Raw genomic sequence first — 27,417 nt, forward strand, 5'->3', positions numbered from 1 at the left:
GTCACTAAAGGAAGAAATAAACACTTTATATACAAAATAGGGAACAGTTACAGATCTGGAAGTGACAACTAGGGAAACCATAGTGGGGATCACTGAGAGCTTCCTGGGGCAGTGACGTCTGACTATGAATAGTGGGTGCAATGAGCAGTCAGAAGATTCTAGGCAGAGTGAGCAGGGGACAGAAGGGCAAGCAGGCATTCCACAGAGAGGGCTGAGAAGGCAGCGCGTTGCCACTGAAAGCATGAAATCGAGGCCATAAACCAGTGACATAAACCCAGACCAAGAGATGGGCTTTTTCTCTTTAGAGCATCTCTATTTTTCTATTGGGTACAAGAAAAAAATGTAGACGAGTCACTCTCAGACGATGCACAAGGCCTCATTACCCACTCAAGCAAAGAAAAATGACCCGTTGCCTTATGAAAGCTGTAATTAGAAACTTAATACAGAGCAGTTTTCAGAACCAAAATGGCATTTAACAAAACAGGCCACCTGTCAGCTTCCAGGAAGAAGTCGAACGCCAAACAAGACACTGACTGACAAACTGTATGACAATCAGCACAATGCCGAGACAGCTCTAACAAGTTACAATGACAACAATAAATACATGTCTGGCTCAGGCCTCCAAGGAGAGCATTGAAGCGCCCCAAGTGCTCCTGTTCTGTTTCTGGGCCTCTGTTTCCTATTGAACAATAAAAAGGAAATGAACAAAAATCATGAACTGATGCTTGGTATTTCCAGACAACTGCTTTCGCAATGACAACTGCTTTCGCAATACTTTCGGAAAGGAAAGTATCCTGCGGGGAATAAAATCTGGTTAAACAAATAAAACATTATCCAGACAGAGATGGTCACTTCTAGAACCACAGACTGGATTCTTTCTCAACTACAACCCGGTACCTTTGATGAAGCTTTTCCCAATAGTGACGGCACTAAGAGGTATCTCGGGGGTACTTTAGCACCTGCCCCCACCCCTCCCACAAAATTTCCATCAGCCCTATCCTCCCCAAAGCCACATGGGGCAGGGACTGCTGCCCACCTATCCAAACAGCCAACTCCTTATGTGCCAATTAAGCAACCACATTTCCCAACTTTCCTTGCAATTAAAAAGGCCCAAAAGCTGTAAGTGGAAGTCATTCGGGGGTAAGAAGATAGGGGTCCTGCAAAGCTCCTTAAAAGAAAGCTTAAATCCTCTTAGAATTCATCTATGAAATTATTTGCCTTCCCCACTTCCTGCTGCTATCTCCTTGAAATACAGATGGGATGGACGGAACACCAGCCACTACTTGGTACCATGAGGATGGTACCATGGGAACTAGGTATCAAGATAAAAAGCCATGTACTAAGGATGATGAAACAAAAAAGTAAAAACAGCCTGAGTTCATAAACCATCACGCTAGCCCTGAAATAACCCACTTACTTCTAAACTTGTCTTAGATAAAAGAAAAACTTTGTTTCATTGTTTAGATTTTTTTTATGCAGTCAAACCTAGTCCACATGATACACTAGCCCAAATAAACATACAAATAAACATACACTAGCACAAACAAAAACAAAGGGTGTGCTATGCAGAGGTTTCCAAACCCTCTTTCTAACAAAACAATCAAACCTCTCCTATATAAAGGTTCTGGAGCTACCACGATTTCTCCTGTTACTCCAGCTGCACGGTCACCTGTGTGTCTGCTACCCAACTTCCTCTCTCCTCGTAACAGAACCTATCCTGTGTCTGGGACCCTGTCCCTCTCCCATTCCCAATCCAGTGTGTGTGGGTGGAACTGCTCCCAGCTCACCCTCTTCCAGGAACAAGCCACGAGAGCCTGGGTTGGCCCATAGAGTTCTAATCCCCCACCCCCTTCAGTGTCCGGGATCTGCTAAAGTGAGTCATGCCACCCAGGCTGGGCCAGAGTTCACTTGAAAACATATGTGGGTGCAGTCAGTAAGGTCACCCTCAACTGCCCTTACAACTTTTTTATTAATGTTTTTTATTAATCTGAAATAAATATGGAAAATTATCTGTTAAACTGGGTGGGGAGTACATTGGGGGTGTTGAGTACATTATTCCCTGTACTTTTCCAGGAAGTTCTGATTTTTTTTAAAGATTTTATTTATTTATCTTTAGAGGGGAAGGGAATGAGAAAGGGAGAGAAATATCAATGTATGGTTGCCTATCGTGTGTCCCCTGCTGGGAACTGGCCCGCAACCCAGGCATGTGCCCTGACTGGGAATCGAACCGCAATCCTTTGGTTCACAGGCCCATGCTCAATCCACTGAGCTACACCAGCCAGGGCAAATTCTAATTTTTAAAATAATCAGGGCATGGGCTACTGTCCCTGGAGTATATTCCTGGTGCTACCACTACTGAGCACTTGGTAAGAGTCAGGTACTGAGGCTAGCTGTTCAGATGTTTATTTGAAGGTCAGGAAACTAGCTAATCACACAAATATTCTCTTACCAGGATTATGAACTGACAAGCTTTCAAAGAGGTTTACACTATAATTAGCACCATAATTATTCATCCACTTTCAGAAATTAACGTACAGGTGTTCTGTTAATGTTCCTTGACCTTCCACCACCTGGATGCCCTTCAAAATGCATCTTCAATCCAAAATAATGTCAATAGTTGCCTGGTACATGACACACATCATCCCTTTGAAACTTCAAATAACTCTATGAAGTCAACATTATTATCTCTACTCCTCAAATGAAAATATTGAAGCTCTAAGGTAAAAACTTAATTCCAAAAATTTGGAACTAGTCAATACAGAGCTGAGATCCATCCCAGATGCTCCAAACTGGAAACCCTATGCCTGCCTCTGGCCTCCATGCTCTGCTGTCTCTCTTCATGCTCCTTGTCTCCTTTACTGCTGAAGAAGCCTTAAGGGAAGAAGGAAAAGTGCCAATTGTATGCCTTGCACACACACACCACTGCAACTAAAAAGTGTGTTTCCTTAGGACTGATGTCCAGTTCTGAGAACCTCACACTCTGACCCAGTCCCCACCCCCATGTGGCTTATAGCACACAATTAGATTTCAGTCATCCAGAGAGAAGATGGGAATGGAGTGGACTTATGCCGAGATCAAGGGGCAGATGCTAACCCCTCAAGCCCCCTAGGCCCAGGCAGAGGCTGCCCACACAGGCAGGCATCTCCTGGGTAACTGTCACATACCATTTTTGAGGTATTACATAGAGGGACTAGTAATTTTGGCTTGGCCTCTTTCTAGGCAGATGCCTTATAATGGTTAATTTCATATGTCAACATGGCTGAGCCATGGTACCCAGATATTTGGTCAAACACTAATTTAAATGCCACTCTGAAGGTATTTTTTAGGATATGACCAACATTTAAACCAGTGGACTCAGAGTAAAGCAAGTCCATAATGTGGGTAGGCCTCATTCAAACAGCGAAGGCCTTAAGAGAAAAACAGAAGTGCCCAGAAGAATGAATCCCGCCTCCAGACTGCCTTCGGACTTGAGCTACAACATCAACTTCTCCCTGGGTCTCCGGTCTGCAGCCTACCCAGCAGCATGAGCCAATTCCTTAAAGTCAGTGCACTCTAACTAAATAGACAGATAGATGTAGATATGTGTACAGATACACATATACATGTGTGCATGTATGTGTATGTATACATGTATAAGTGTGGACATATATGTTTGTGTATACACATTGGGGTATTACAGGGGAAATCATAAACACCGTTCAGAAAAGAGAAAGTACAACATGGTCTCTTCATCCCAACTGATGACTGACAAGAAGATCAGTTATATGACAGACATATCTTTGTCACATTCACTCTTTCTTTCTACTACAGATCCTTACAAGCTACCGAGCATTCCTTCTGAGACTCTAGGAGCACAAACCCCAAAACAGGTTTATTGGGTATGAGGTTCCTTTCTAAGGAGCAACATAAATGGCTTGGAAGATGGAAACTACATGCATCAAGGTGAGTGCCCAGCATCTGTAGCAGGAACCCATGCTCCCCTGCTGTTACATTAGCATCTTGCTGGAAGCCAGCTGCCAAGCCAGAGTCAATACTTCCCAGACCCCTTTACATCTTGGTGGGACCTGATGACTGGTCCTCACCGATGGATCATGAGCAGAGTGGAGTGGGTACTTCTGGAAGAAGGGAGAGTAACAATCATTATTATTCTCTTCTTCTTTAGTATGCAACATCAACTTCCCCAATCTTCTTTCGTTCTTAGAGAATGCCGTCCCCATCTATAGCAACTTGTCTATAACTCCGAAATCATTCCTCAGAGTACTTGAGTCTAACAACAAGTATTTATTAAACATCTGCTGTGTACTTGGTCAACACGCACAAAAACAAGTTTTAAGTCACAGATCATCATCTTTGTGTGGCCAGACTACATCACAGGACAGGACTGCAAATTCACGTGTGAGAGCAAATAAACACTAGACCTTGGTTACTGCTCATAAAAAGTGCAATAGGAGTCTAGGAAACTGAAAGGTCAGAGTGATTAGATTTCTGTAAGGTGACAGGGGCACAGCTGGCTCTCACAAGTGCAACATCTGGGCTGAGCAAGGATAAGGGAAATGGCTTATCTAGAAGAGGAAATTAGATGAGCGAAGAGAGGATGAGAAAGTGGTTGAGATGGGGGCACATGGGAGACCAATGTGAGTGTAATGAAGCTTCGTGATGAGCAGCAAGAGGGAGCAGATCCTGGACAGGGGTGAAAAGGGCCGTGTTTTAGTGGAAGGTGAAAGGGATGAAACGGGATTTACACTCCCTGTGGATCCTGGAGGGGCAGGGGTGGGGGAGGGCACAGTAAGGGCAGTGCATGAACTTGCAGAGTGACAGTGAACAACTTCTACTGCACGATCCCCGTCCTCCCCTAGGTTTTCTGAACTGGTGGAACCTATTTGGAGAGGCAAATTCTGAGGCAAAATCTGAACTTAAGAAAAAATAAGTACCTTGATTAACTTGAAATGTGTAGCACTGGCTAAGACTCAAAGAATGATGGCACATTTATAACACATTGGCTGGCCCTGAACTTTATTAATTTGAAAAGTGATATCCTCCCAGGCAGTAGTTCCAAGTGGCCAAACACTGGGATTTTTAAATCCCAGATTGAGTCTCCAGATGACTCAATATGGAGCCAAGATTAAGAACCATGACTCTAAATGGGGATAGATGGTAGAATGATTTATAAGAAAACTAGTGGGGAAGAAAAGCTCCCTCTTCAAACCTAGAGCTTCTGGCAGCTCCTTGCCAGCCTGAGAAGACCTGCCTGAGGACAGAGCTGACACCCAGGGGTGCCGCAGCTGGGGCCCATCGCCGGCAGGAGCCCAGCGTGTGCGTCTCTTCCCAGCCCTGCACTCAGTGACACAGGCATGGCGGCCTGAAATCAGCCAAGGTGGGAGCATGTACGCCATGTAAATCAGCCAGCAATTTCTTCTCCCCAGAAGGCTGGATGTCAAACTTTTACCAGCACACATGGCCAATACTGAAAAAGAGAGAGAAAGAGAAAGCTGAGAAATGGGGGGAAACACACTTTTGATATAGTTTGAGCTGCTGGATAGAGCCTTCCCTGGAGATGGAAGCTCCTAGACATTTGTTTTAAGCCAGATTAAATTGGATCTGATGACTCATAATCAAAAGCACGCTGAAGGATGAAACAATGAGAAAAAGTTATGTGCTAACTGTAGTCACAAGGAACAGACATATGATCAGAAGAATCTGGATGGAGGCACAACTGAAAGAAGCAGTTACGTGAGACAGAGCACATTATTGGAGAGCCCTCCACAGTTGCCATGGATCCTCAATCACCTAAATGCCATGAGGCCAGATCCTACAACAGCTACTCTTAGATTTCCATTCATTGGTGTTATGAGTATGTGTGGAGTACACACCATGGGATCAAGGGCTGCACAAGGCACTTTGAACGCAGCAGGGGAAAAACACGCAAGGTCTCTGCACTTGTGGACCGTAGAGTGCAGGGTGGGATACAGAGGGAAGGGAAGAAACCACCAAGAGACTCTGAGGTATTGGTAAGTGTTGTGATGACAACAAAGGAAGTAGGAATAAAGAACGAAGGAGAGGGCACAATGTGAGATAGGTGGGTCGGAGGAGGAGACATCTAAACAGAGACTTGCTTGACAAGGCAGACTCAGCCTTGCAGAGACGAAGGGAGGGGCAGTGCAGCAGAGAGACAGTAACTGCAAAGGGCCTGAGGTAGGAGTCAGACTGAAGGCCAGCGTGGTAGGGGTAGAGAGAGCAAGGGGGGAGGTGGTAGGAGATGGGGTTAGAACATGGGGAAGAGCCACATCATATCAAGCCCTCGAAGGCTATCTATCATCAAAAGTCTGCACTGGGTTTTAAACAGCAGGGTGACTGGATCTGATTTATCTTTCCATGAGGTTACATGTTTAACCCCCTAGGACCAGTCAGAAAAACATACATATGAGGTCTCTTGGGAAAAACTCCAGCCATTATTAACATAACAAGAAAGGTTTGTGTGACATCAATGTAACCTGGCAGCCAAGGAGAGTGGACTGGAAATGCATGCTTGAACAATGGCAACTTCCCTATACTAGTCAGTGGGGATGGTAGATGCTGTTGAATGAGCATGTATATTGTGTGGCCATCACACACAAACTGAGTAAAGGAGTAGAGCAACGAATCTGCATCAGATTTTGCATTAAGCCTGAACATTCCTCCATAGAAACTTTTCAGATGATTCAGAAGGCTGCAGCTATGGGCAACTGGTGATTGGCAGCTTCATCATGTGCCTTCTCATGCATCGTGCCCTTCACAATGTGCCCTCTCATGCATCGTATCTCATGAAAAGTTTTTGGGTGAAACATCAAATCATCCAGGTGACTCAACCCCACTACAGCCCAGATTTGGTGCCCTGCAACTTCTGCCTTTTCCCAAAACTAAAATGACCTTTGAGAGGGAAGAGATTTCAGACCATTGATAAGATTCAGGAGAATGACAGGGCAGCTGATGGCGACTGAGAGAATTCTGCGAGGTCCCAAGGTGCCTACACTGAAGGGGGCTAAGGTATCATTTCCTATGTACAATGCTTCTTGTATCTTGTATCTTCTTCAATAAATGTCTCAGTTTTTCATATCGCATGGCTGGATACCTTCTGGTCAGAGCTCGTATAGTCATTAGCTCCCTTTCCTTACAACTCAAGAAGCCTGCCACAAACAAAGATGTCTTTGCCTCTGTGCACACTGGGGGCAAGAACATGAGACCACATAAGAGGAGATAGTCCAAAGCCTACATGATCGAGGCTGAAACAATGTAGCCCTAGGAATCCTCTCACCCATGACCAACCATCTCCACAGAATCAGGATTGCTAACCATTCAGCCCTATTTCCTGGGAGCCCAGGGACACTGAGACCCCTAACTGCAAGCACGAAGTGCACCCAGTGTGGAACAGGGGATCAGTGAGCATGCCACATGCAGGGGTTTCCTGAAAGAGGTTTCTGACTTCCTGGTTTCTCCTACTTCTTTTGTTTCTTAGAGTAAACTTTTAAAAAATTGCTCCCAAGCCTCCCTCATCTGTCAAGTCCTTCCCAGTATATCTCCCGACTACTGTGACTGCCACTGCAAACGGCCATTTCTTCTTCCTCGGTCCCTGAGCCTACGGCAGATTAATTAAATGGGGATGCTGACGAGGGCTTGCAGCCTTAAAACCCATCGCTACGGAACAGGACTGTGGTGGCCGGGACACATGATGACAGTGGAGAGCACCCGGTGAGACGGAGGGTGAAAAGAAGAGCCCCCGACACAGCAGCTCGCTCCGGAGAAAGGACACCCTTCACACAGACAGGATGGACTCCACACCCAGGAAACAGGTCCTCGTTTGTCGTGGGCCACATGAGCTTCCAAAATTCAACTCAAGCTGGGAAATGGGGGCAGAGGGCTTGGTGCAATTATTTTCTCATTAACAAAAAGTTCAGAGTTGGACTACCATCACATCAGGCATAGCTGAATTCAAGAGCTCAAAGGACCTGATCAGAGCCCAGTTCCTTTCCGCCTCTCATCTCAGCTCCTCTCTCTGTGTGATGGCCTCATCCCCAGCCTCCACATGGAAACAAGATAACTCCAGTGGTCCCAGCCTTCCAGGCCCAACAGAAAGAATTGTTACTGATAGCCTACTAGAGCCCTGAGTCCCAGGTACAGCTGGCTGGCTAAGGTCAAGTACAGGACAGAGGGTGAAGCTTCACCTCTGTCACAAGACTGACACTGTGTGGAGATGCTGATTATATGAAAACTGGAGTGAGTGGGACCTGACACTATGGAGGACACAGGTGCCCATTATACACGGGCAGACGGGGGAGTCAACCCAGGTCATGTCACAAGGGCAGACCCATGTCCTTCTGGAATGCCAAGCTTGGCAGTAAAATACCTTCCACAGTACAAAAAGCAAGCTCTGATTCACAGGCAAATGCTCTTCAGGAGTACTCAGGAGAAGCCCAGCACCTAGTGAGGTTCTATTCAGCATTAAAGATCTTGACAAGAATGTTCTCCCATGAGACATTCAGAAAAACCAGTCTCCCAGCTGCATGTGAAAACAAGACTACACCCCAAAAGTAATACCAAGGGTCCACTAAACAGTGGGGTCACAACCATACAGCTCTGGAGGCTTCACCTCCAATGTCCAGAGAAGGCTGGTGACAAGATTCATCCACCAGGACTGGTACCAGTGACTCCAGCATGACAGAAGTGTGGACTGGGGCAAGAACTTCCCTTCCTTGACCAGACAAGCATACCATGCAGGAGTGGAGGGGCACAGGGATGAGAAGGGGGCTTTGCTGTCCCAGGTATGGCTACAAATCAAAGGTTATGCTCTCCCCTGGGGTCCCAAGTTTGTCGACCAAACAACCTCTGACCATAAAATCCAACCTTCAAAACATCAACCTCCCACTACAAGTTCCGTAAGTTGATGATGAAGGAAACCTTCAAGTCCATTAATGATAAAATTAATACCTGAAATTAACTAAATATTTATATTAGCTTCCTATTGCTGCCATAACAAATTGCCACAAATTTAGTGGCTTAAAACAAACAAACAAAAAATTATCTTATAGTTCAGTAGGTCCAAAGTGCCAAATAGGTCTTACAAGCTAAAATCAAGTGTTGGCAGGGCTGTGTTCCTTCTAGAGGCTCAGGGGAGGACCCATTCCCTTGTCTTTTCCATGTCTTAGAGGATGCCCACATTCCTTGGTTGTGGCCTCCTCCTTCATCTTCCAACTACATCACTCTGACCTCTGCTTCTGTTGTCATACCTCCTCCCTCTCTGACCCCCCTGCCTGCCTTTTATGATGGTCCTTGTGACTGCACTAGAGTTTTCTGGATAAACCAGGATAACCTCCCCATCCCAAGACACTTAATGTAATCATATCAGAATAGTCCCTTCAGCCATGTAAGGTGGTATATTAACAGATCCCAAGAAGTAGGGCATAGACATCTCTGGGAAATCATTATTCTGTCTGCCATTGCATCTCTAGATCCCAGACTCTAATCCAAGCATGTCTGTTACCTGAATTATATCACTTCATAGTTAATCCTGAAGACAGCCCCCTATGAAGTGCATAATATTTTAATCCTAATTTTATGGTGATTCAAAGGGGTTATGAGAGGTAAAGTAAAATAATAAAAGTGGTAAAAGCAATTCCAACATTTACTGAGTGGCTACTATGTCCAAGACATTTTCTAAGTGCTTTCCATATGTATTAATGTATCTCATCTTCCCCAAACCCTATGAGAAAGGTACTATTACAATTCCCATTTTATACTTCCACCAAGATGGAGGTGTAGGTGGAAACACTGTGCCTTCTCCCACAACCAAGTTTGAATACAACAAAGGTTTAGTAAATAGAGACACAGCCAAAGAACAGAAAATTGAACTATACGGAAGTCTGACAACAAAGAACCGTTCCACCGGGACCAGTAAGAGAGGCAGAGCCAGCAGCGGAGCAGGGTCAGGCAGGAAAGATCCCCTGACCCAGGTGCACAGGCAGCCAGGGTAGCATTGTGGACCCAGTGAGGGCATGGGGCAGGCTGACCGTGGTCACACATTCGTGCGCAGATAAACCAGCAGAGGAGTAAGCAGTGAGATGGACGGCCCAGGCCCCAGCAAGTGAACCCAGTGAGTGCGCAAGGCAGTGGGCTGACTGCAGTCACATGTTCACGCACAGTGAGAGGAACCACGCCGCCCTGGGGGGCAGGAGGCAGCAGAGGGACCGCCATTGCTTTCCTTTGACCCCGCCCCCACATACAGCGTCACAACCCAGCGACTGAGTTGTCTCACCCTGGTGAACACCTAGGGCTCCACTCCTCATACATAACAGGCACAAACAGTCCAAAATATGGCTCAGGAAGAACTCAAAGCCCCAGAGCCAATAACTCTTAAGCGAAAAAGAAATAGCGAACCTCTCAGATGCACAATTCAAGACACTGATGATCAGGATGCTCACAGAATTGGTTGATTTTAGCCACAAATTAGAGGAACATATGAAGGCTAAACTAATTGAAATGAAGGGAAATGCACAGGAAATCAATAGTGATGGAAAGGAAACTGGGACTCAAATCAAGGGAGTGGACCAGAAGGAAGAACAAAACATCCCACCAGAAAAGAATGAAGAAACAAGAATTCAAAAAAATGAGGAGAGGCTTAGGAACCTCCAGGACATCTTTAAACGTTCCAACATCCGGATTATAGGGGTACCAGAAGGGGGAAAGAAACAGCCACGAGTGGAAAACTTATTTGAACAAATAATAAAGGAGAACTTCCCCAGTCTGGCAAAGGAAATAGACTTCCAGGAAATCCAGGAAGCTCAGAGAGTCCCAAAGAAGTTGGACCCAAGAAGGAACACACCAAGGCACATCATAATTACATTAGCCAAGACCAAAATGAAGGAGAGAATCCTAGAAGCATCAAGGGATAAGGGGACAGTCACCTACAAAGGAGTTCCCATCAGACTGTCAGCTGATTTCTCAAAAGAGACCTTACAGGCAAGAAGGGGCTGGAAAGAAGTATTCCAAGTCATGAAATCCAAAGACCTACAGCCAAGATTGCTTTATCTAGCAAAGCTTTCATTTAGAATGGAAGGGCAGATAAAGTGCTTCTCAGATAAGATCAAGTTCAAGGAGTTCATCACCACCAAGCCCTTATTATATGAAATGTTAAAGGGACTTATCTAAGAAAAAGAAGATTAAAAATATGAACAGTGAAAGGACAGCAAACTCAAAGTTATTACCAACCACACCTAAAACAAAAGCAAACCAAGAGGACAGCTAGATCAGGAGCAGAACCATTGAAATGAAGATCACATGGAGGGTTAGCAACAGGGGAGTGGGAGGAGGAGAAGGGGGGAGAAGGTACAGAGAATAAGTAGCATGGACGGTAGGTAGAAAATAGGGGGGAAGGGCAAGAATAGTAGAGGAAATACAGAATCTAAAGAACTTGAGACACGTGGTCATAAACTAAAGGGGGGGAATGGTTGGGGAGGGGGTGTGCAGGGTGGAGGAGAATGAAGGAGGGAATAAAACAAGGGTAATGGAATAATCAATAAAATATATTTTAAAAAATTAAGTAAATGTTTTTAAAAATTCCTATTTTATAGAGGAAGAAAGTAAGTCACAGAAAGGCCACATGAACTCTAAGTTTATTGCTGAGGGGAATTTTCAATGTTTTTATCACAGAAGCCATTCATCCTCTAACGCCCCTGCAAAAAAAATGTGGTAATGCATAGTTTTTCCTAAATGTTTTGGCCACGACCACTGTTTCCATGGGGGTGTATGCAGGGACTGGGGTGCAGTGACACCCTTGGAGAACAACACACAGCTACAGGGAGACAAGCCTTCCTTCCGTTGACGGCCTCTCCAGACAATCAGCTGCCATGCAGGAGGGGTCGACTCACTGAGCCACACTCCTTCCCCACCCCTGCTGCCCTAGACCTCCCTCGAAAGGCATCTCAGTGGCTGCAGTCATCACAGCTCCCCGCAAAGGGCCTCCATCTGGGGGCCAAGTTCCTGTGAGGAGACTTCCACCATAGTTATGACCTCAGTCTCCTTTCCCACCTCCTATCTGATTGGTGAGATCTCCATTGGGTAGAGCTGATGAATTTCAGAGAGACACAGCCCCACGGACTCTTTCCCTGCTTGGTCCCCCCTGGGTGAGGGTGATTCTGCACATCCAACAATCCCTCATAAGAGAGATCCCTGGGTCTACCTGGGTGACAGTGTATTATCGGGGAGTGTGACTCTGGCTACTGGCCAAGCTGGAGTTTCCAATCACATGTCAGTCAAAAAATTTTACTTTTTCTCATTATTTGTCTGATTCCTGTACCTATGTCTTATCAAGAACTTGGGGATGGAAGAGGAGCGCCACGATTAATTAAAATCTCTAAATTAAAACAAAGTTATTTGCTGACTGCTTGTTTTGAGATAATACAAAATATGTAAGTATCACACATAAGAACTGTACTCTCTGTGTCCATATCAACCAACACCCATTGGAACCAGCACTCCTCAGGACTCTGCTGAACCACAGGCTAAAAATAAGAAAAGGGCTATGGGATGAGCCAGAAGTTGAAGTTGACATTGTCTCTCCAAATGAAGGCTTTCCCAGGCCTGAAGACCTTTCCCTCTCCAAATAATGGACACATCAAGCCACTGAACACGGGACACACCCAACTAGTTTCCCCTTCTCTCACCCAATAAACAGTCATCAGGAGAGAATGCAGCTTCCCAGGGTAATCAGCGCAGAGGGATGATATGCTTGAACACCAGATGTGGACCTGCTGATCAACCCAATGGTTCTCTTTCTCATTAACTATGAATAAACCACTCTCCTGATTGGACGTGGGATGGGGGTGGAGGGGTGGGGAAAGAAAGGTTGTCCAAGTTCTTTAACAGAAGAAAGAATCAAATGTCCTACAAGAGTTACAACAGAAGTTTAATTTTGCCAAGCCAGTTCCTCCTGGACACTACGGGCCTTATGCCACAGCTCTAATGCTGGAGGGACAGGACAGCGCAGCTCCAGGACAGGAAATGCCCCAAACCAAATGGAGGCACAGGCTCCTGGAAAATCTTCTGAACTTACCAAGGAAAAAGGGTACTTGAGTGGTGAATAACCTACCTCGCCTCTGGACAACATTAGCGGGGGAAAATCTTTCAGTTACTTGATGAGGCCACCCAAAGCTCTACTCCATGTATCGCTGATTAAATCATGACTTTCCCAGAGGGACTATATCACTCTTATGAAAAGGGGGCAGGGTGGGAATTTTACACTGATATCTATAAAATTAAAGGTTGTCAACAATCTAGTCTAGAAGTCCATTTTAAGTTTTGGGGTTTTTTCGTTTTGTTTTCATCCTGGATGCATTTTCCCACAACAACAATGCAATAATGAAGGAGAAGATCCAAATATAGTTCTCAGCAATCTATTTGACCCTAAAGGCATTTGACTTCAATGTAAATGACTTTTTACTCTTTTCCCTACAGATGAGCTCACAGTTTCATAAACAATTTGTTGCCAAAAGATAAAAAGAAGCTTTATATCCTTAAAATAAAAGGTTTATAATGTGAAAAATGTATTTTGAATTCCCATCTGGAATTCTGGAAGCCAGTACCCATCTCTATGTCCACCCCTTTGACATCAGAAGCTAAGGAAACTACCACAGCCTGGCCAGGACATGCCAAAGCACTGCTCAATGGTTTTTAACAAACTGAGTCAGTGTAGTTGAGGAGCAAAACCTCAATTTCTTTGAGTAATATATGACATCACTTGAAAATAGGTAAAAGCTCTTAAAAGGCACGAGTGTCATTTTTGAAAGAGTGCCTTTTAATGAGGCTGCTTCATGGTAGCCAGGACAGAGCTGGTGCTCACTAACATTCATGGAGCGGGAGAAGTGAAGTGCAGGACTTCAACAGGCAACAGCAGGGCATCCGTGCCAAACCCTCCACTGAAGGATGACTCACAGATAAGGCAGCCAGTCTTAAATTACATGGTAAGAAACAGACTAGCCAGGCATGGCTGCTATACAAGGTAGCTTAATTACCTCTGCTCCAATCCATTTAAGCACCATCTAAACTCTGTCCTGAAAAGGCTCCTTTCTAGCTTTGCTGCAGAGCATTCAGTCTGAGTCTTAGGAAAGGGAACTAGGCTGCCATGAGAAACCACTGGGCACACTGTAGGTTCCATATACCCATTCAGAGGGAGTCACTCCAAAAATACTGCTACTCAGAAATGTATTTTATAGCCCTGGCTGGCATAGCTCAGTGGATTGAGCGTGGGCCTGCGAACCACACGATCGGGGTTCGATTCCCAGTCAGGGCACATGCCTGGGTTGCAGGCCAGTTCCCAGCGGGGGACTCACGAGAGGCAACCATACATTGATGTTTCTCTCCTTCCCTTCCCCTCTAATGATAAATAAATAAAAAACTTAAAAAACAAAAAGAAAGAAATGTATTTTATAGAGTTGAGGTTTTTAAAGCAAAAGCAAGTCTGGTAGTGCTTCTCTTTTCCCTAGGCTTTATTTTCTTACTGTACCAAATCAAAGTTCTATACAGGCAAAACACAGATTTCTCAAAAGGTGGTGGTGTGGTCCACAGGTCACGTGCATTAGGGTCATATAGCTACATGCGCATGTCTAGAGCCCTATCCTAGATCCACTGAAGGAAGCCCTAAGAATAGGAATTGTCTTCTCCTTTGAGAAAAGGTATATTTAATATGCTCCCCAGGCAATCCCTCTGCACACTAAACTTTAAGAACTATATAAGTGCCCTGGCTGGTATGGCCCAGTGGATGGGGTGCTGGCCTGCAAACCAAGGAGTTGCTGGTTCAATTCCAAGTTGCGGCACATGCCTGGGTTGTGGGCTGGGTCCCTGATGGGGGGTACACAAGAGGCAACCACACACTGATGTTTCCCTCTCTCCTTCCCTTCCCCACTCTAAAAAATAAAGAAAAAAATTTTTTAAAAAAGAACTATATAGCCCTGGCTGGTGTAGCTCAGTGGATTGAGTGCGGGCCTGTGAACCACACAATCTCGGTTAGATTCCCAGTCAGGGCACATGCCTGGGTTGCAGGCCAGTTCCCAGCAGGGGACACACAAGAGGCAACCATACATTGATGTTTCTCTCCTTCTCTCCCTCCCTTCCCCTCTAAAGATAAATAAATAAAATCTTTTAAAAAATAAAATAGAATAAAAAAAGAACTATATAAGCAAATAACCAGAGATTTAGAGAAAATAACCAAGTTCATTTCCTCTCCAGATACATGTACAAGCCCCATAAGCTCTCCTGAGCCTCCAACAGCAAGCTTTTTTTAAATGGAGGAAAAGGACATACTCATCACAGAGTTACTGAGTCAAATGAGAATAGACTTAAACTTAAATTGGTAAGGAGCTAGACAAATACCATCCATTTGAAACATGTAAGTAATAAAATGAATGATTAGAAAAGCCAGGTGCTAGGGAAACAAAGATGAAGAGGGAAAAGTTGGAAGACCACCATATACATAACTCCACATAATGAAATGAATTTGGGGCCATAATTGCAGTATATGTATGAAAAGGGTGATAATCCCATAGAGGAAACCATTATTAATCCTTAATTCTGCAACTATAGCCCCCAGACTGGTAAGAGATTTAGACCAATCATGAATGAAGTGAGACACATTACTTTGTAAAAATCATCAATATGTTGAATCTGATCAAACTGAGACAATAAGAAATACAAAAGACAATAAGAAATATAAAAGCATCAAAGAAAATCAAGTCTTCATGGTAGTACTATGTGAGACATGCCCAGATTCCAATCCTGCACCCTCTATCACAAGAAAAATAACTAGCATGTACTGAGCACCTAGAATATGTCAGATGCCATATTGGAAGCGTTGCATTGTTTTGGGTAAATCCCCACAATGACCTCATGACATTGATGTGATTGATGTCTTTGCTCACAGATGACAAAATAACTCCAAGAGGTCAAGTTATAGTGGGCAAGCCTAAATTCAAATCTGGGTGTGGCTGACTCCCAAGGCCTGTGAGCACAGACCACCCACCCCTTTGTTAAAATGTTCACAACTCCAGGAGTTCATTTCTGTTTAAGAAAATCTTACAATGGTCAGTTGGCAAAAAGGCCACAAGATACTTCGGCCAAGGTTAAATATGCTTTCTTCAGGCTGATCCGGGAAACATTTCAATAGACTCGTGACAGTCAAACTGTAGCCAGACTGCCAAGAGAGGAAGCACAGATCACCACCATCTCATTTTGTGAGATCTTGTCAAGTGATCATTTTTCTACCTACTTCTATTTCTGATTAATACTATTAGTAACAGCTAGAATTTACTCAGTACTTACTCTGTGGCTGGCATTACACTGTCTACATGGATTGCCTTATGAGGTAGGCCTTGTCAACAAACCCTGTCGACAAACCCTGTTTTATAGATGAGAAACTGAGGTACAGAGAGACAAAGACACTTCACCAGAGCTGGGGCTGGAACCTGTTCATCCTAAGTCCAGAGCTTGGATTCTCCACCACTTCTGCATTCTGATGCTTTCACCCCTGGCCTAATGTGACTTACTCATGCTGCAAGGTGTCTCAACACTCTAGACATTAAATCCCTTAAGTATACAAACTGATATGACTGTTGCTACTAATCTAGCAAGTAAGCTTTACAATATTAGTTTAGCTAGAATACACAGCAAGATTTTCCATCTAATGAATTCCCCAGAATCCTGCTTTTCTAATTCATCTGCATATGCAGCTGTCCCATGTTGAGTGTCTACTATGTGCCAGGCACAGGGGTGATAAAGATGCAAAGGCTTGGCCCCCTCCCAGCCCAGGTTTGTCTCCCCCTTACCTTCAGCTGTTTGACCTTCTCTTTTCAGCATCTGGACAGCTCCTACATATTTCTTCAGCTGGACTTTGAGCACCTCATTTTCCCTGCAGGTACAAGAACATTAAAAGATTATTTTTTTAATTGGCAATTTAAACCAAAGGTGGGAAGAGGGGGTCTGTGCAAAGAAAAACACACAATGTTCATCTTAGAAGTAATAATACATTCTCTGGGAGAGTTCCGGCCAAGATGGAGGTGTAGGTAGAAATCCTTCACCTCCTCTCACAACTAAAAGGAGGATAACAACCAATCTAAACTCAATAAACAACCAGAAGCACCAAAAATCAAACTGCATAGGACCCCGACAACCAAGGAATTAAAGAAAAAGTCAACCAGAACAACCAGACTGGTGCGCCAAGACAAAGAAATATGGTCCTCATGAAAGAACACAGCAAAACCTCAGAACTAAGTGATGAGGACATTGCCAACCTAACTGATGGAGAATTTAAAGCCCTGGTAATCAAAATGCTCACAGAACTGATTAAGCTAGGTTGAAAAAGTGAAAGATGCCCAAAATGAAATAAAGCAAAATATTCAGAGAACCAACAGTGACAAGAAAAAAGCCAGGATTCAAAGCAACAATTTGGAACAAAAGGAAGAAATAAACATCCAACTGGATCAGAACAAAGAAACAAGAATCCAAAAAAATGAAGAGAGGCTGAGGACTCTCTGGGACAACATGAAACGTTCCAATATCTGAATTATAGGGGTGCCAGAAGGAGAAGAGCAGCAACAAGACATTGAAAACTTATTTGAACAAATAATGAAGAAAAACTTCCCCAATCTGGTGAAGGAAATAGACTTCCAGGAAGTCCAGGAAGCCCAGAGAGTCCCAAAGAAGTTGGACCCAAAGAAGCACACACCCCAAGGCACATCATCAAGTTACCCAACATTAAAGACAAAGAGAAAATCCTAAGAGCAGCATGAAAAAAGGAGACACTTACCTACAAAGGAGTTGCCATAAAGCTATCAGCTAATTTCTAAAAAAAAAACCTTACAGGCAAGAAGGGGCTGGAAAGAAGTATTTGAAGTCATGAAAGGCAAGGACCTACATCCATGATTGCTCTATCCAGCAAAGCTTTCATTTAGAATGGAAAGGCAGATAAAGTGCTTCCCAGATAAGGTCAAGTTAAAGGAGTTCATTACCACCAAGCCCTTATCCTATGAAATGTTAAAGGGACTTATCTAAGAAAAAAGAAGATAAAAAATATGAACAGTAAAACGACAACAAACTCATAACTATCAACAAATGAACCTAAAACAAAAGAAAAACAAAAACTAAGCAAACAGTCAGAACAGGAACAGAATCAGAGAAATGGACAGCACACAGAGGGAGTTCAGTGGGGAGTAGGAAGAGAGGAATAGGGGAGAAAAGGTCAGGAAAGAAGAAGCATAACTGGTAGGCATAAAATATATGGAGAGAAATAAAAAATGGTATAGGAAACAAACGACCCAAACAACTTATATGTACAACCCATGGACATGAACTAAGGAAGGGGAATGCTGGAGGGTTGGGGGGACAGGGTGGAGGGGGATAAAAGGGGAAAAATTGGGAAAATTGTAATAGCAAAATCAATAAAAAACACAAAAAATAAAATAATACATTATCTGTTTTCAAGATCATCAATGGAAAAGACAACATTAGCAAAGGCACGTTTGCAGAATGCCTTCAAGAACTGTTCTTTCATGATGGAAATAATCTAACTGGTTCCAGTGCCAATGAAATCAGGATGCTGACACATGGTGTGCTCAGGTTATCTAAATCTATCAATCTTTTAGGTACCTATTCTGTGTCCAGGCACTCTGTAATATACTCTCCATTTACAGAAGCACATACCAAGTACTGTGTATTCAACCTGGGGAATACTCTTAACATGTTTATTAGCCACCAAATGTAGTGAACATTCACTTTTTGCCAGGAATCATGTAAAGTCTTTGGTTTTCTCATTTAATCCTTCCAAGGCATTATTGCAACCTCCATTACAAAGGTGAGGCACAAAGAGGAGAAGCAACTCACCAAGTCTACCCCCACCCCCATGTAGGACTGAACTGTGAAACGTGGCACTCGGGCTGCAACAAGACCCCATGCCACTGAATTCACTCCCCAGGTGCACTGACAATGGAAAAGAACATGAGGAGCAGGGGAAGAGAGCTACCATTTGTTGAGAACTACAACATAGCTCAGACTTTACATATGTGACCTCAATGAATCAAGCATGCATTCACTCATTTATTCATTCTTCATTCAGTAGAAAAGCGTTTACTGAGTGCCTCTGATGCACCAGGCCCAATGACACTATAGCAATCTCCCTGCTGTGTAGGAGAGGAATGGGGCATGGGTTAGGTCTCCAACCGCAGTACAAGTGAGACATGCTGCCAAGACCCAAACACAGGTCTCTTGGCCTCCAAGGCTCAGAAGAGCTTTTCTCTGTCTCCTTTAGGATTTGGACTGGATTTGTCACCAGCTACCCCAGAGAAAAGTGTCTCTTCCACATTACTGCTTCTGCTCCTCCCCTCAACATTCTTAGGCCTGAGTGCCTTTGAACCTGCTAGAATATTTACGCACAATGAAAAGAGCTTTAAGATTGGGTATATTTTACTTTTATAAAAATAAATTTAAAAGTAAAAATGCTCACTGCAAAATACTCAATTAGAACACATTTAAGAAGGAATGTAAAAATCTATTGAAAACCCAGCACCTTGCAATGAACCCCAACATTTTTATATGTTATATTCTATCATACCCCTCACTGGGCACACACACAAACACACACACATTCCTAAATGTAATTTTTTATGGGTAATACATCTTTCACACTCCTTTAATTTTTTTGTTTGAAGTGTTTTTTCCTTTGTTTACTGTCTACTTGCCCCTCCCCCCGGTACTCAGTGCTAAAAACCTGGTCTACTCATGTTATGCCTTCCACCATGTTCATATACGGTGGAGCCATATATGAACCGATATGCTCAAACAGACTTACTTAATAAAACCAGTCATATTATCAATTTTTCTGCAACTGGGTTTGTCTCATTTAATAACTCACCACGAGCAGCTCCTAACTCGGTCTATTTATGGATGAAACGCCATTCCTTGGTATGGATATGCTACAATTTCCTCAGTGGAAAAGCCTGAGATTGCCCATCACTGGCTCTGTTTTCAATGCATTGCACTACATCTCAGCCCGCAACGATAACCCTTTGCTTGTATTTTGCTTTTCTGAACTATGTTTTAGCAGAAAAACCATCTTCATCAACTGCAGACACTACCAAACACTTAGGCGTCGCCTGAGAACTCTACATTCATCTCAAAAACTTTAGAGAGAGTAAAGCACAGAGGAGTCCCTTAATTATCTCCCTCCTACTAGACAGTCTGTCATGGATATTTCTATAAGTATCCACATTTCGTCTGTGATATGAATAGCAAACATCTGAAGTTAAACAACTAACAAGCCCTGGAAAGGTTTGTAGGAGAAAAAACATTCCACAACATGCAGGGATATACGGCTTGTTTTCCTGGGTCCCCTTAGCCAGAGTCTGTTCACTCATCCCATCCTAGTCTAATCTCCACATGTGAATTCAAGTCACATAGGATGTGAAAACTAGGGAAAAAAGGAAATTTATGTGCACTTCTACATGCCATAATTTTAACAACGGTTTATGGCAGAACATCCCCGAGAGGCAGACTAGGCAAGTTCATTCTGGCCAGCTGACAGGTGAATCACGTCAACATTTGGCTGCTCTGTCTCATTCGCTCACACCACACACGCCGACCCTCAGCTTCCTGATTTATCTTCCACTCTACAGCCAGCAGTGAAATGTTTCAAGTGGTTGCTTTTCTCCTGGTTTGGATCAGTCTTTGAATAGTGTCTTAAGACTCTATCCAAATATCAGACCTAACATAGGAAAACCAAGATTTTTTATATAAAGGCTTCTCAAAATAAGAAGCCACGAAGAATATATCAAACCATTGTTCTGGCTGGTGTAAGCTCAGTGACTTGAGTACTGGCCTGCAAAGCAAAGGGTCGCTGGATCAACTCCCAGTCAGGGCACAGGCCTGGGTTGCGGGCCAGGTCCCCAGTTGGGGGGCACATGAGAGGCAACCACACATTGATGTTTCGGTCCCTTTTTTCCTTCTTCCCTTCCCCTCTCTCTGAAAATAAATAAATAAAATCTTTTTTTAAGAAAGTTTATTTAATAATAAGAAGAAGAATATATCAAACCACTGGGTTGAACACCTTTGGGAGTGATAAATTCATTCCAGCCAACTTTGTATCAGTGAAATTGTTTGCATTTTCTGGGTAATGAACATACTCAGATCACTGGAACTACTGAATAAAATTCAAACACCTGGCCACTCCAAAGAGGCAACTAGCTCCTGCCCACCCCCATTCCTGACAGAATGAAGCCCGTTTTTTTCAGTTGAAGTAACTATAGATTCACATGAAGTTGCAAAGATAATACGATGAGGTTGGTTACATCTACCATCCGCCCAGACTCTCCAGTGATTGCATCTTACGTAACCATTGCGCAAGAGCAAAACCAGGACTCTGACAGGTTCACAGCGTGTGTGGGTGGTTCCATCAAGCCCATTATTTTAGCTTTGCTTCACAACAGTCCTCTGCCACAGCGTGTCTCTTAAGATAGAACACAGACTTAAATGACCACAACAAGCCAGGCCAAAGAATACAACAAGTACAAAAGGGAATGGGGGTGGGGGGCTTTGGCAAATTACAGATTTTTTTCTCATCAAAAAGTATTTTTAAAAACTTAACATGTTAGTGACCCCCCCAAAAATAATCCTTAGGCCCTAGACAACTAATCTGCAAACAGCTTATAGGACTTTCATTTATAAACAGAACTGTATAGAATTCACTATTCTTATTACACAAGTCTCTGTTACGATCATCAAATAAAAATGCCTTTTTACTTGACACTTCGTGAGACAATAGGATGGATCAATTAATTAAGCACATCCTAAGTGGGAAAGGCCTCAGAATTGCAATAATGGCTGAGGCCCACCCCAGCACGGCCCTTCAACCCAGGACGAGTCACGCGCCAGGAGCCTGTCAGTCTAATAAACAAGTGAGAGGCAAGATGAGCACCAAAGACCAAACCTGACCAGGACTCTGGTGCATCAGCACCCACCTCCGTCCCAGGCAGTCTGTCTTCAGAGCTTGGGCACCTATCCTCTTCACTCTATAAGCCCCCTACACGCTTGTGTGTGATTACATGCACGTGCACATGTATGGGACAGTGAGAGTGACAGAGCCCAGAAGGCTACATACACAGGGCTTTCACTTTTAACTCTGTCAATGGATGATGAAGCTGCTTCGAGGCAGGCTGTCCCTTTGTCTTTCCCTCCTCCACCCCCTCTACACTGGAGGCATGTGCCTGAGTGAGCCTCTGGGGATGGGACCTCCAAACAGAGGCACAGATGGCTGGCACCATCCTAGAGCAACTTTCCTTCTCCATAGGATTCTGATAGGATTTCCTTCTGATAGGATTTTACTACTCTCTGGCTCTAGGTTGAACCTGGCTCAGCTGAAGATTACCCTACACCACCTGGCTTTTTGCAACAAAGAAGTGATTTCATTAAGTCTCTATCTGAAAAACCGTCCATAAAAGTTGGGGGTGCTGTTAAGGTAAAGCAGCCGCCGGTGCTCAGACTTTCCATGAAATGGGCAGCTTGGGAATCTTAGGGCTCAACCAGTTCCTCCACCTCCATCCCCAGTGTAGTTGCTGGAGCTCCAGGAACAGCCAGCAAACTTCACCCCCTGCACAGCCCGTCGGTGACCTGTCTGAAATGGCTGGGCTATCCCCAGGGATTCAGTCTTTCAGCTGCAACTCATACATCTGCCTCAAACGAGGAGGAAGACAGAGTCGGGGCCCCCTCAGCAGTTCCTCGATAATGGTGACAATGGTGACAATGTGAGTGCATAGTTCAAGAAGGAGCAGGAGCAGGGGTTCGCTCAGGTGGACCCTGTCTTCTGTAACACAAGCAACTTCAGTGGAAGTCTGACTTCACAAAGATAGACTTGCAGAAACCCGCTCCCTGCTGCCTCTCTATTTGTCCAATTCTTTCCACTGTGAAGACTGGTAGGGTCCAACTTCCCCAAGTTCAATGAACAGGGGGTGGGGAGACCACAGGGAATGACCTGAAACACAATCCCCCACATGTGATACATTCCCAAATTCACTGGAGGGAGGTCATCAAACATTTTTATGTTAGTATTTCTTCTAGTATGTTTTTTAAAAACTGATTTTTCCACTTACTGCAGTGATATAAAGAATCCTTTGGAAAGAAATTTTAATGTTTTCCAAAGTGAACGGCTTGAAAGGAAAATGTTAAGGGAAGAATAATGTGGGTGATACACAGCATGGCAAAAACCATGACGGCGGAGTGAAGTGACTGAAATTTGAGAAAGAGAATCTTTGCTTTAGATCAAATAAGGGAAGAAGGAGGAGATATTTTTGAAGCAACTTCCCAAACTGTACTCCAGGAAATGACAAAGAGCTTGAGAGAGTTAGAGTTAAATACAGTTAGCAAACGATGCACTAAACATTAGCAACATTCTCTCCCCTCCCAATGCCTCCCCAGGGGCTTCTTGGTGCCTTCAAAATATTTATGCACATTGACCACCTATTAACCCCACAACCCCCACAACTCGGGAAAGGCCACTTTTTCAGATGGGGCACATAGAAAAAAATTAGTGAAATAGAAACAAGTCTCTGTTAGAAAAGTACTACCCTCATGGACTGTGGCAGAGGTGGACATTTCAGATGTTTCCGCCTTCCATCTTCCACGCTAAGAACTGAGAAACTGCTCAGTGCCCAGGCCTCCTACAGGTAAATACTCTACCTCATTCAGAAGATCCCCACAGTTAGTAGGGAACAAATACCCATATCACGTGAGTATTTGCCTCAGAGTGAAGCACTTGATCTTCAAAGTGCCGCAGAGATGCGCTTGTTTAATCTGCACAGCAACTCTAGGAAAAGTGATTATCCTCATTTTTTATTACACTCATTTTGCAGATGAAGAAACTGAGGCTCAGAGAGGTTAGTGGCCTATCAAAAAATTTACATCACTAGTATAAGGCAGGGCCACAATTCACACTTAAGCACCTCCAAGTCCATGTCTTCCTCTCTGTCACACACTTGGTCTCATTAAATCCATACCTCATACAGTTGGTTTTACTGTGCCCACTGTGCAGATGGGAAAGCTGAGGCCCAGAAAGTCAAGTGACACATACACTCAAACCTGGTATTTGAGTGTATCCACATTGCTTCATATAACTTTAGGGAATTAAGTGAAATGGATGAAACAGAAAATGTAAAGGCTTGAAAGGTTCCAGTAGAAAAACAAGGGCTGATAAGCATAGCTCTGCTGAATCTCGTGGTTGGTTCGACTCTTCTATGAATGTGAACAAACTTCTTCTGACTGGCGAGCTTTCTTCAGAGGTTAGGAGTTTGCCTAGGGTTACCCTCAAGCCTTTGCTATCAATCATCAGACATCTCATAAACATAAGTGGTTGGTCACAAGTGAGCTTTGGGAAATATGAATCAGCAGTCTCAAGAACTATACACCTTTTGACTAAATGATTTCACCTCTAGGAAATTATGCTCAGGAAATAAGGAGCAGAAGTCTCAAACATATATGTAAGGATGTTATGAATAATATATCAGAAAGAAGCTGGTTATAAAATAAATATAGGGAGGAGTGGATAGACAAATTATGGTGTATTCAACTATGAAAGAATACTACACAGCTGTCAAATTATGATGACTATGTATGTTTATTAGCATTGTGCCATTATAATATAGCATTCTGTGATTGCAGCGCAGAACAAAGTATATTTAGCATAACTCCTTACATATATTAATTGGTATATATTTACATTGGAATTATATATACCACAGTGTTAACAGTATGCATTTCTGATGATAAAATTAGGAGAAAAATTATTTAAATTTTCAATCAACACACTTTACTAGTGTACAAAAAAAATATTTAGAGCAGGTTAGAGCTACAAAAAAAAACCCCTACATCAAGTACCATTGTTAGGGGTGAGAGACTTAAGGGTTCCCCATAAGATTGAAGAAAAAGTCAAGAAAGCCTTTTCTTCACTTCTTTTCAGAACAGAGTACCAGAGGCTTCAACCAGTGAAATAAGGCCCCCAAAAAGGTGAATACAGAGAAAAACTAAAACTGTCCCTATTGGCAAGTGATATGATGGTCAACATAAACAAATTCCAAGATTCTACAAAAAGCTCCAAGAATTCATAATTGAGTTTTCCAGGTCAAATACAAAAACTCATTGTATTTCGGCCCTGTCCGGGTAGCTCAGTTGGTGAGAGCCTGGTACTGATAAGCCAAGGTTGTGGTTTCAGTCCCCGGTCAGAGTACACACAGAGTGCATGAGTGGGTTGAACAACAAATCCATGTTTCTCTCGGACCACAATCTCATGAGAGACCATGAGCCAGAGGCATCCAGCTAAACCATGTCTGGATTCTTTTTTTTTAATATATTTTATTGATTATACCATTACAGTTGTTCTATTCCCCCCCTTCATTCCCCTCCACCCGCACACTCCCTCCCCCACCATTCTCCCCCCCCCCTTAGTTTATAACCACGTGTCTCAAGTTCTTTGGATTCTATATTTCCCCCACTATTCTCACCCTCCCCCCTATCTATTTTCTACCTACCATCTATGCTATTTTCTGTGCCTTCTCTCCCCTTCTCCCCCTCCCACCCCCCTATTTCTAACCCTCCATGTGTTCTTCATTTCTATGGTTCTGCTCCTGATCTAGCTGTCCTCTTGGTTTGCTTTTGTTTTAGGTGTGGTTGTTAATAACTGTGTGTTTACTGTCCTTTCACTGTTAATATCTTTCATCTTCTTTTTCTTATATAAGTCCCTTTAGCATTTCATATAATAAGGGCTTGGTGATGATGAACTCCTTGAATTTGACCTTATCTGAGAAGCACTTTATCTGCCCTTCCATTCTAAATGAAAGTTTTGCTGGATAAAGCAATCTTGGCTGTAGGTCTTTGGATTTCATGACTTGGAATACTTCTTTCCAGCCCCTTCTTGCCTGTAAGGTCTCTTTTGAGAAATCCGCTGACAGTCTGATGGGTACTCCTTTGTAGGTGACTGTCCCCTTATCCCTTGCTGCTTCTAGGATTCTCTCCTTCATTTTAGTCTTGGCTAATGTAATTATGATGTGCCTTGGTGTGTTCCTTCTTGGGTCCAACTTCTTTGGCACTCTCTGAGCTTCCTGGATTTCCTGGAAGTCTATTTCCTTTGCCAGACTGGGGAAGTTCTCCTTTATTATTTGTTCAAATAAGTTTTCCACTCGTGGCTGTTTCTTTCCCCCTTCTGGTACCCCTATAATCCGGATGTTGGAACGTTTAAAGATGTCCTGGAGGTTCCTAAGCCTCTCCTCATTTTTTTGAATTCTCATTTCTTCATTCCTTTCTGGTGGGATGTTTTGTTCTTCCTTCTGGTCCATTCCATTGATTTGAGTCCCAGTTTCCTTTCCATCACTATTGGTTTCCTGTGCATCTCCCTTCATTTCAATTAGTTTAGCCTTCATATGTTCCTCTAATTTGTCACTATAATCTACCAGTTCTGTGAGCATCCTGATAAATAGTGTCTTGAATTGTGCTTCTGAGAGGCTGGCAATTTCTTGGTCGCTTAGAGTTATTGGCTCTGGGACTTTGAGTTCTTCTTGCACCATCTTTTGGGCTGTTCGTGCCTGTTCCATAGCAGGATCAGAGCCCTAAAGTGTTCACTAGAACAGGGCAACTCAGTCGCTGGGTTGTGACGTTGTATGTGGGGGCGAGGTCAAAGAGGGACAATGGCTCTCACCGGTATCGCAGGGCTACTAAGTCGTTGGGTTGTGACGCTGTATGTGGGGGCGGGGTCAAAGAGGGACTATGGCGTCCTCTCTGCCGCCTGCTGCCACAGCCCTCACCGGTGCCGCAGTTGCTGCCGTCACTGGGCCCACACGTTTCATCCCACTGCACACGAGTGTGCCACCGCCGTCAGCCCTCGCCCCCTGGGGCCTGCATGGTCTGTCTCACTGTGCTCGAATGTGCAACCGCGGTCAGTCTGCCCTGCACCCCAAATGGTTCCAGGCTGCCTGCGCGCCTGGGTCGGGGGACCTGTCCTGCCCGACCCTGCTCGCTGCTGGCTCTGCCCCTCTTACCGTCCCCGTTGAACGGTTAGATGGAGTCAGACTTCCGTATAATTCAATTTTCTGTCCTTTGGTTGTGTCTTTGTTTCTCCAAACCTTTGTTGTATTCAGACTTGGTTGTGGGAGAAGGCACAGTGTTTCCACCTATGCCTCCATCTTGGCGGAAGTGCCCATGTCTGGATTCTTGACCCACAGAAACTATGAGATAATAAATGTGTTGTTTTAATCTACTAAATCTGGGGGCTAATTTGTTACATACCTGATAACTAATACAGCTTTACATATATTTCATTTAATCCTCACAACATTTCTATGAGGTACTTTTACCTCAGTGTTGGGTATA

At 43.8% G+C, this 27,417-nt stretch overlaps 1 protein-coding gene across 2 annotated transcripts in view; it reads right to left on the minus strand.

The window, feature by feature from the left end:
• SNX29 (sorting nexin 29) overlaps positions 1–27,417 on the minus strand; it is a 560,470-nt gene that overhangs the window by 315,586 nt on the left and 217,467 nt on the right. For both annotated transcript variants that reach the window (XM_037068993.1, XM_037068994.1), the window contains one exon: positions 16,845–16,927. In XM_037068993.1, the coding sequence (XP_036924888.1) occupies positions 16,845–16,927 (83 nt within the window). The remainder of the gene's footprint in view (positions 1–16,844; positions 16,928–27,417) is intronic.

The sequence above is a fragment of the Sturnira hondurensis genome, unplaced genomic scaffold (genome assembly GCF_014824575.4).
Source record: "Sturnira hondurensis isolate 20B ecotype Veracruz unplaced genomic scaffold, ASM1482457v3 Scaffold0018337, whole genome shotgun sequence".
NCBI classification, from domain to species: domain Eukaryota; kingdom Metazoa; phylum Chordata; class Mammalia; order Chiroptera; family Phyllostomidae; genus Sturnira; species Sturnira hondurensis.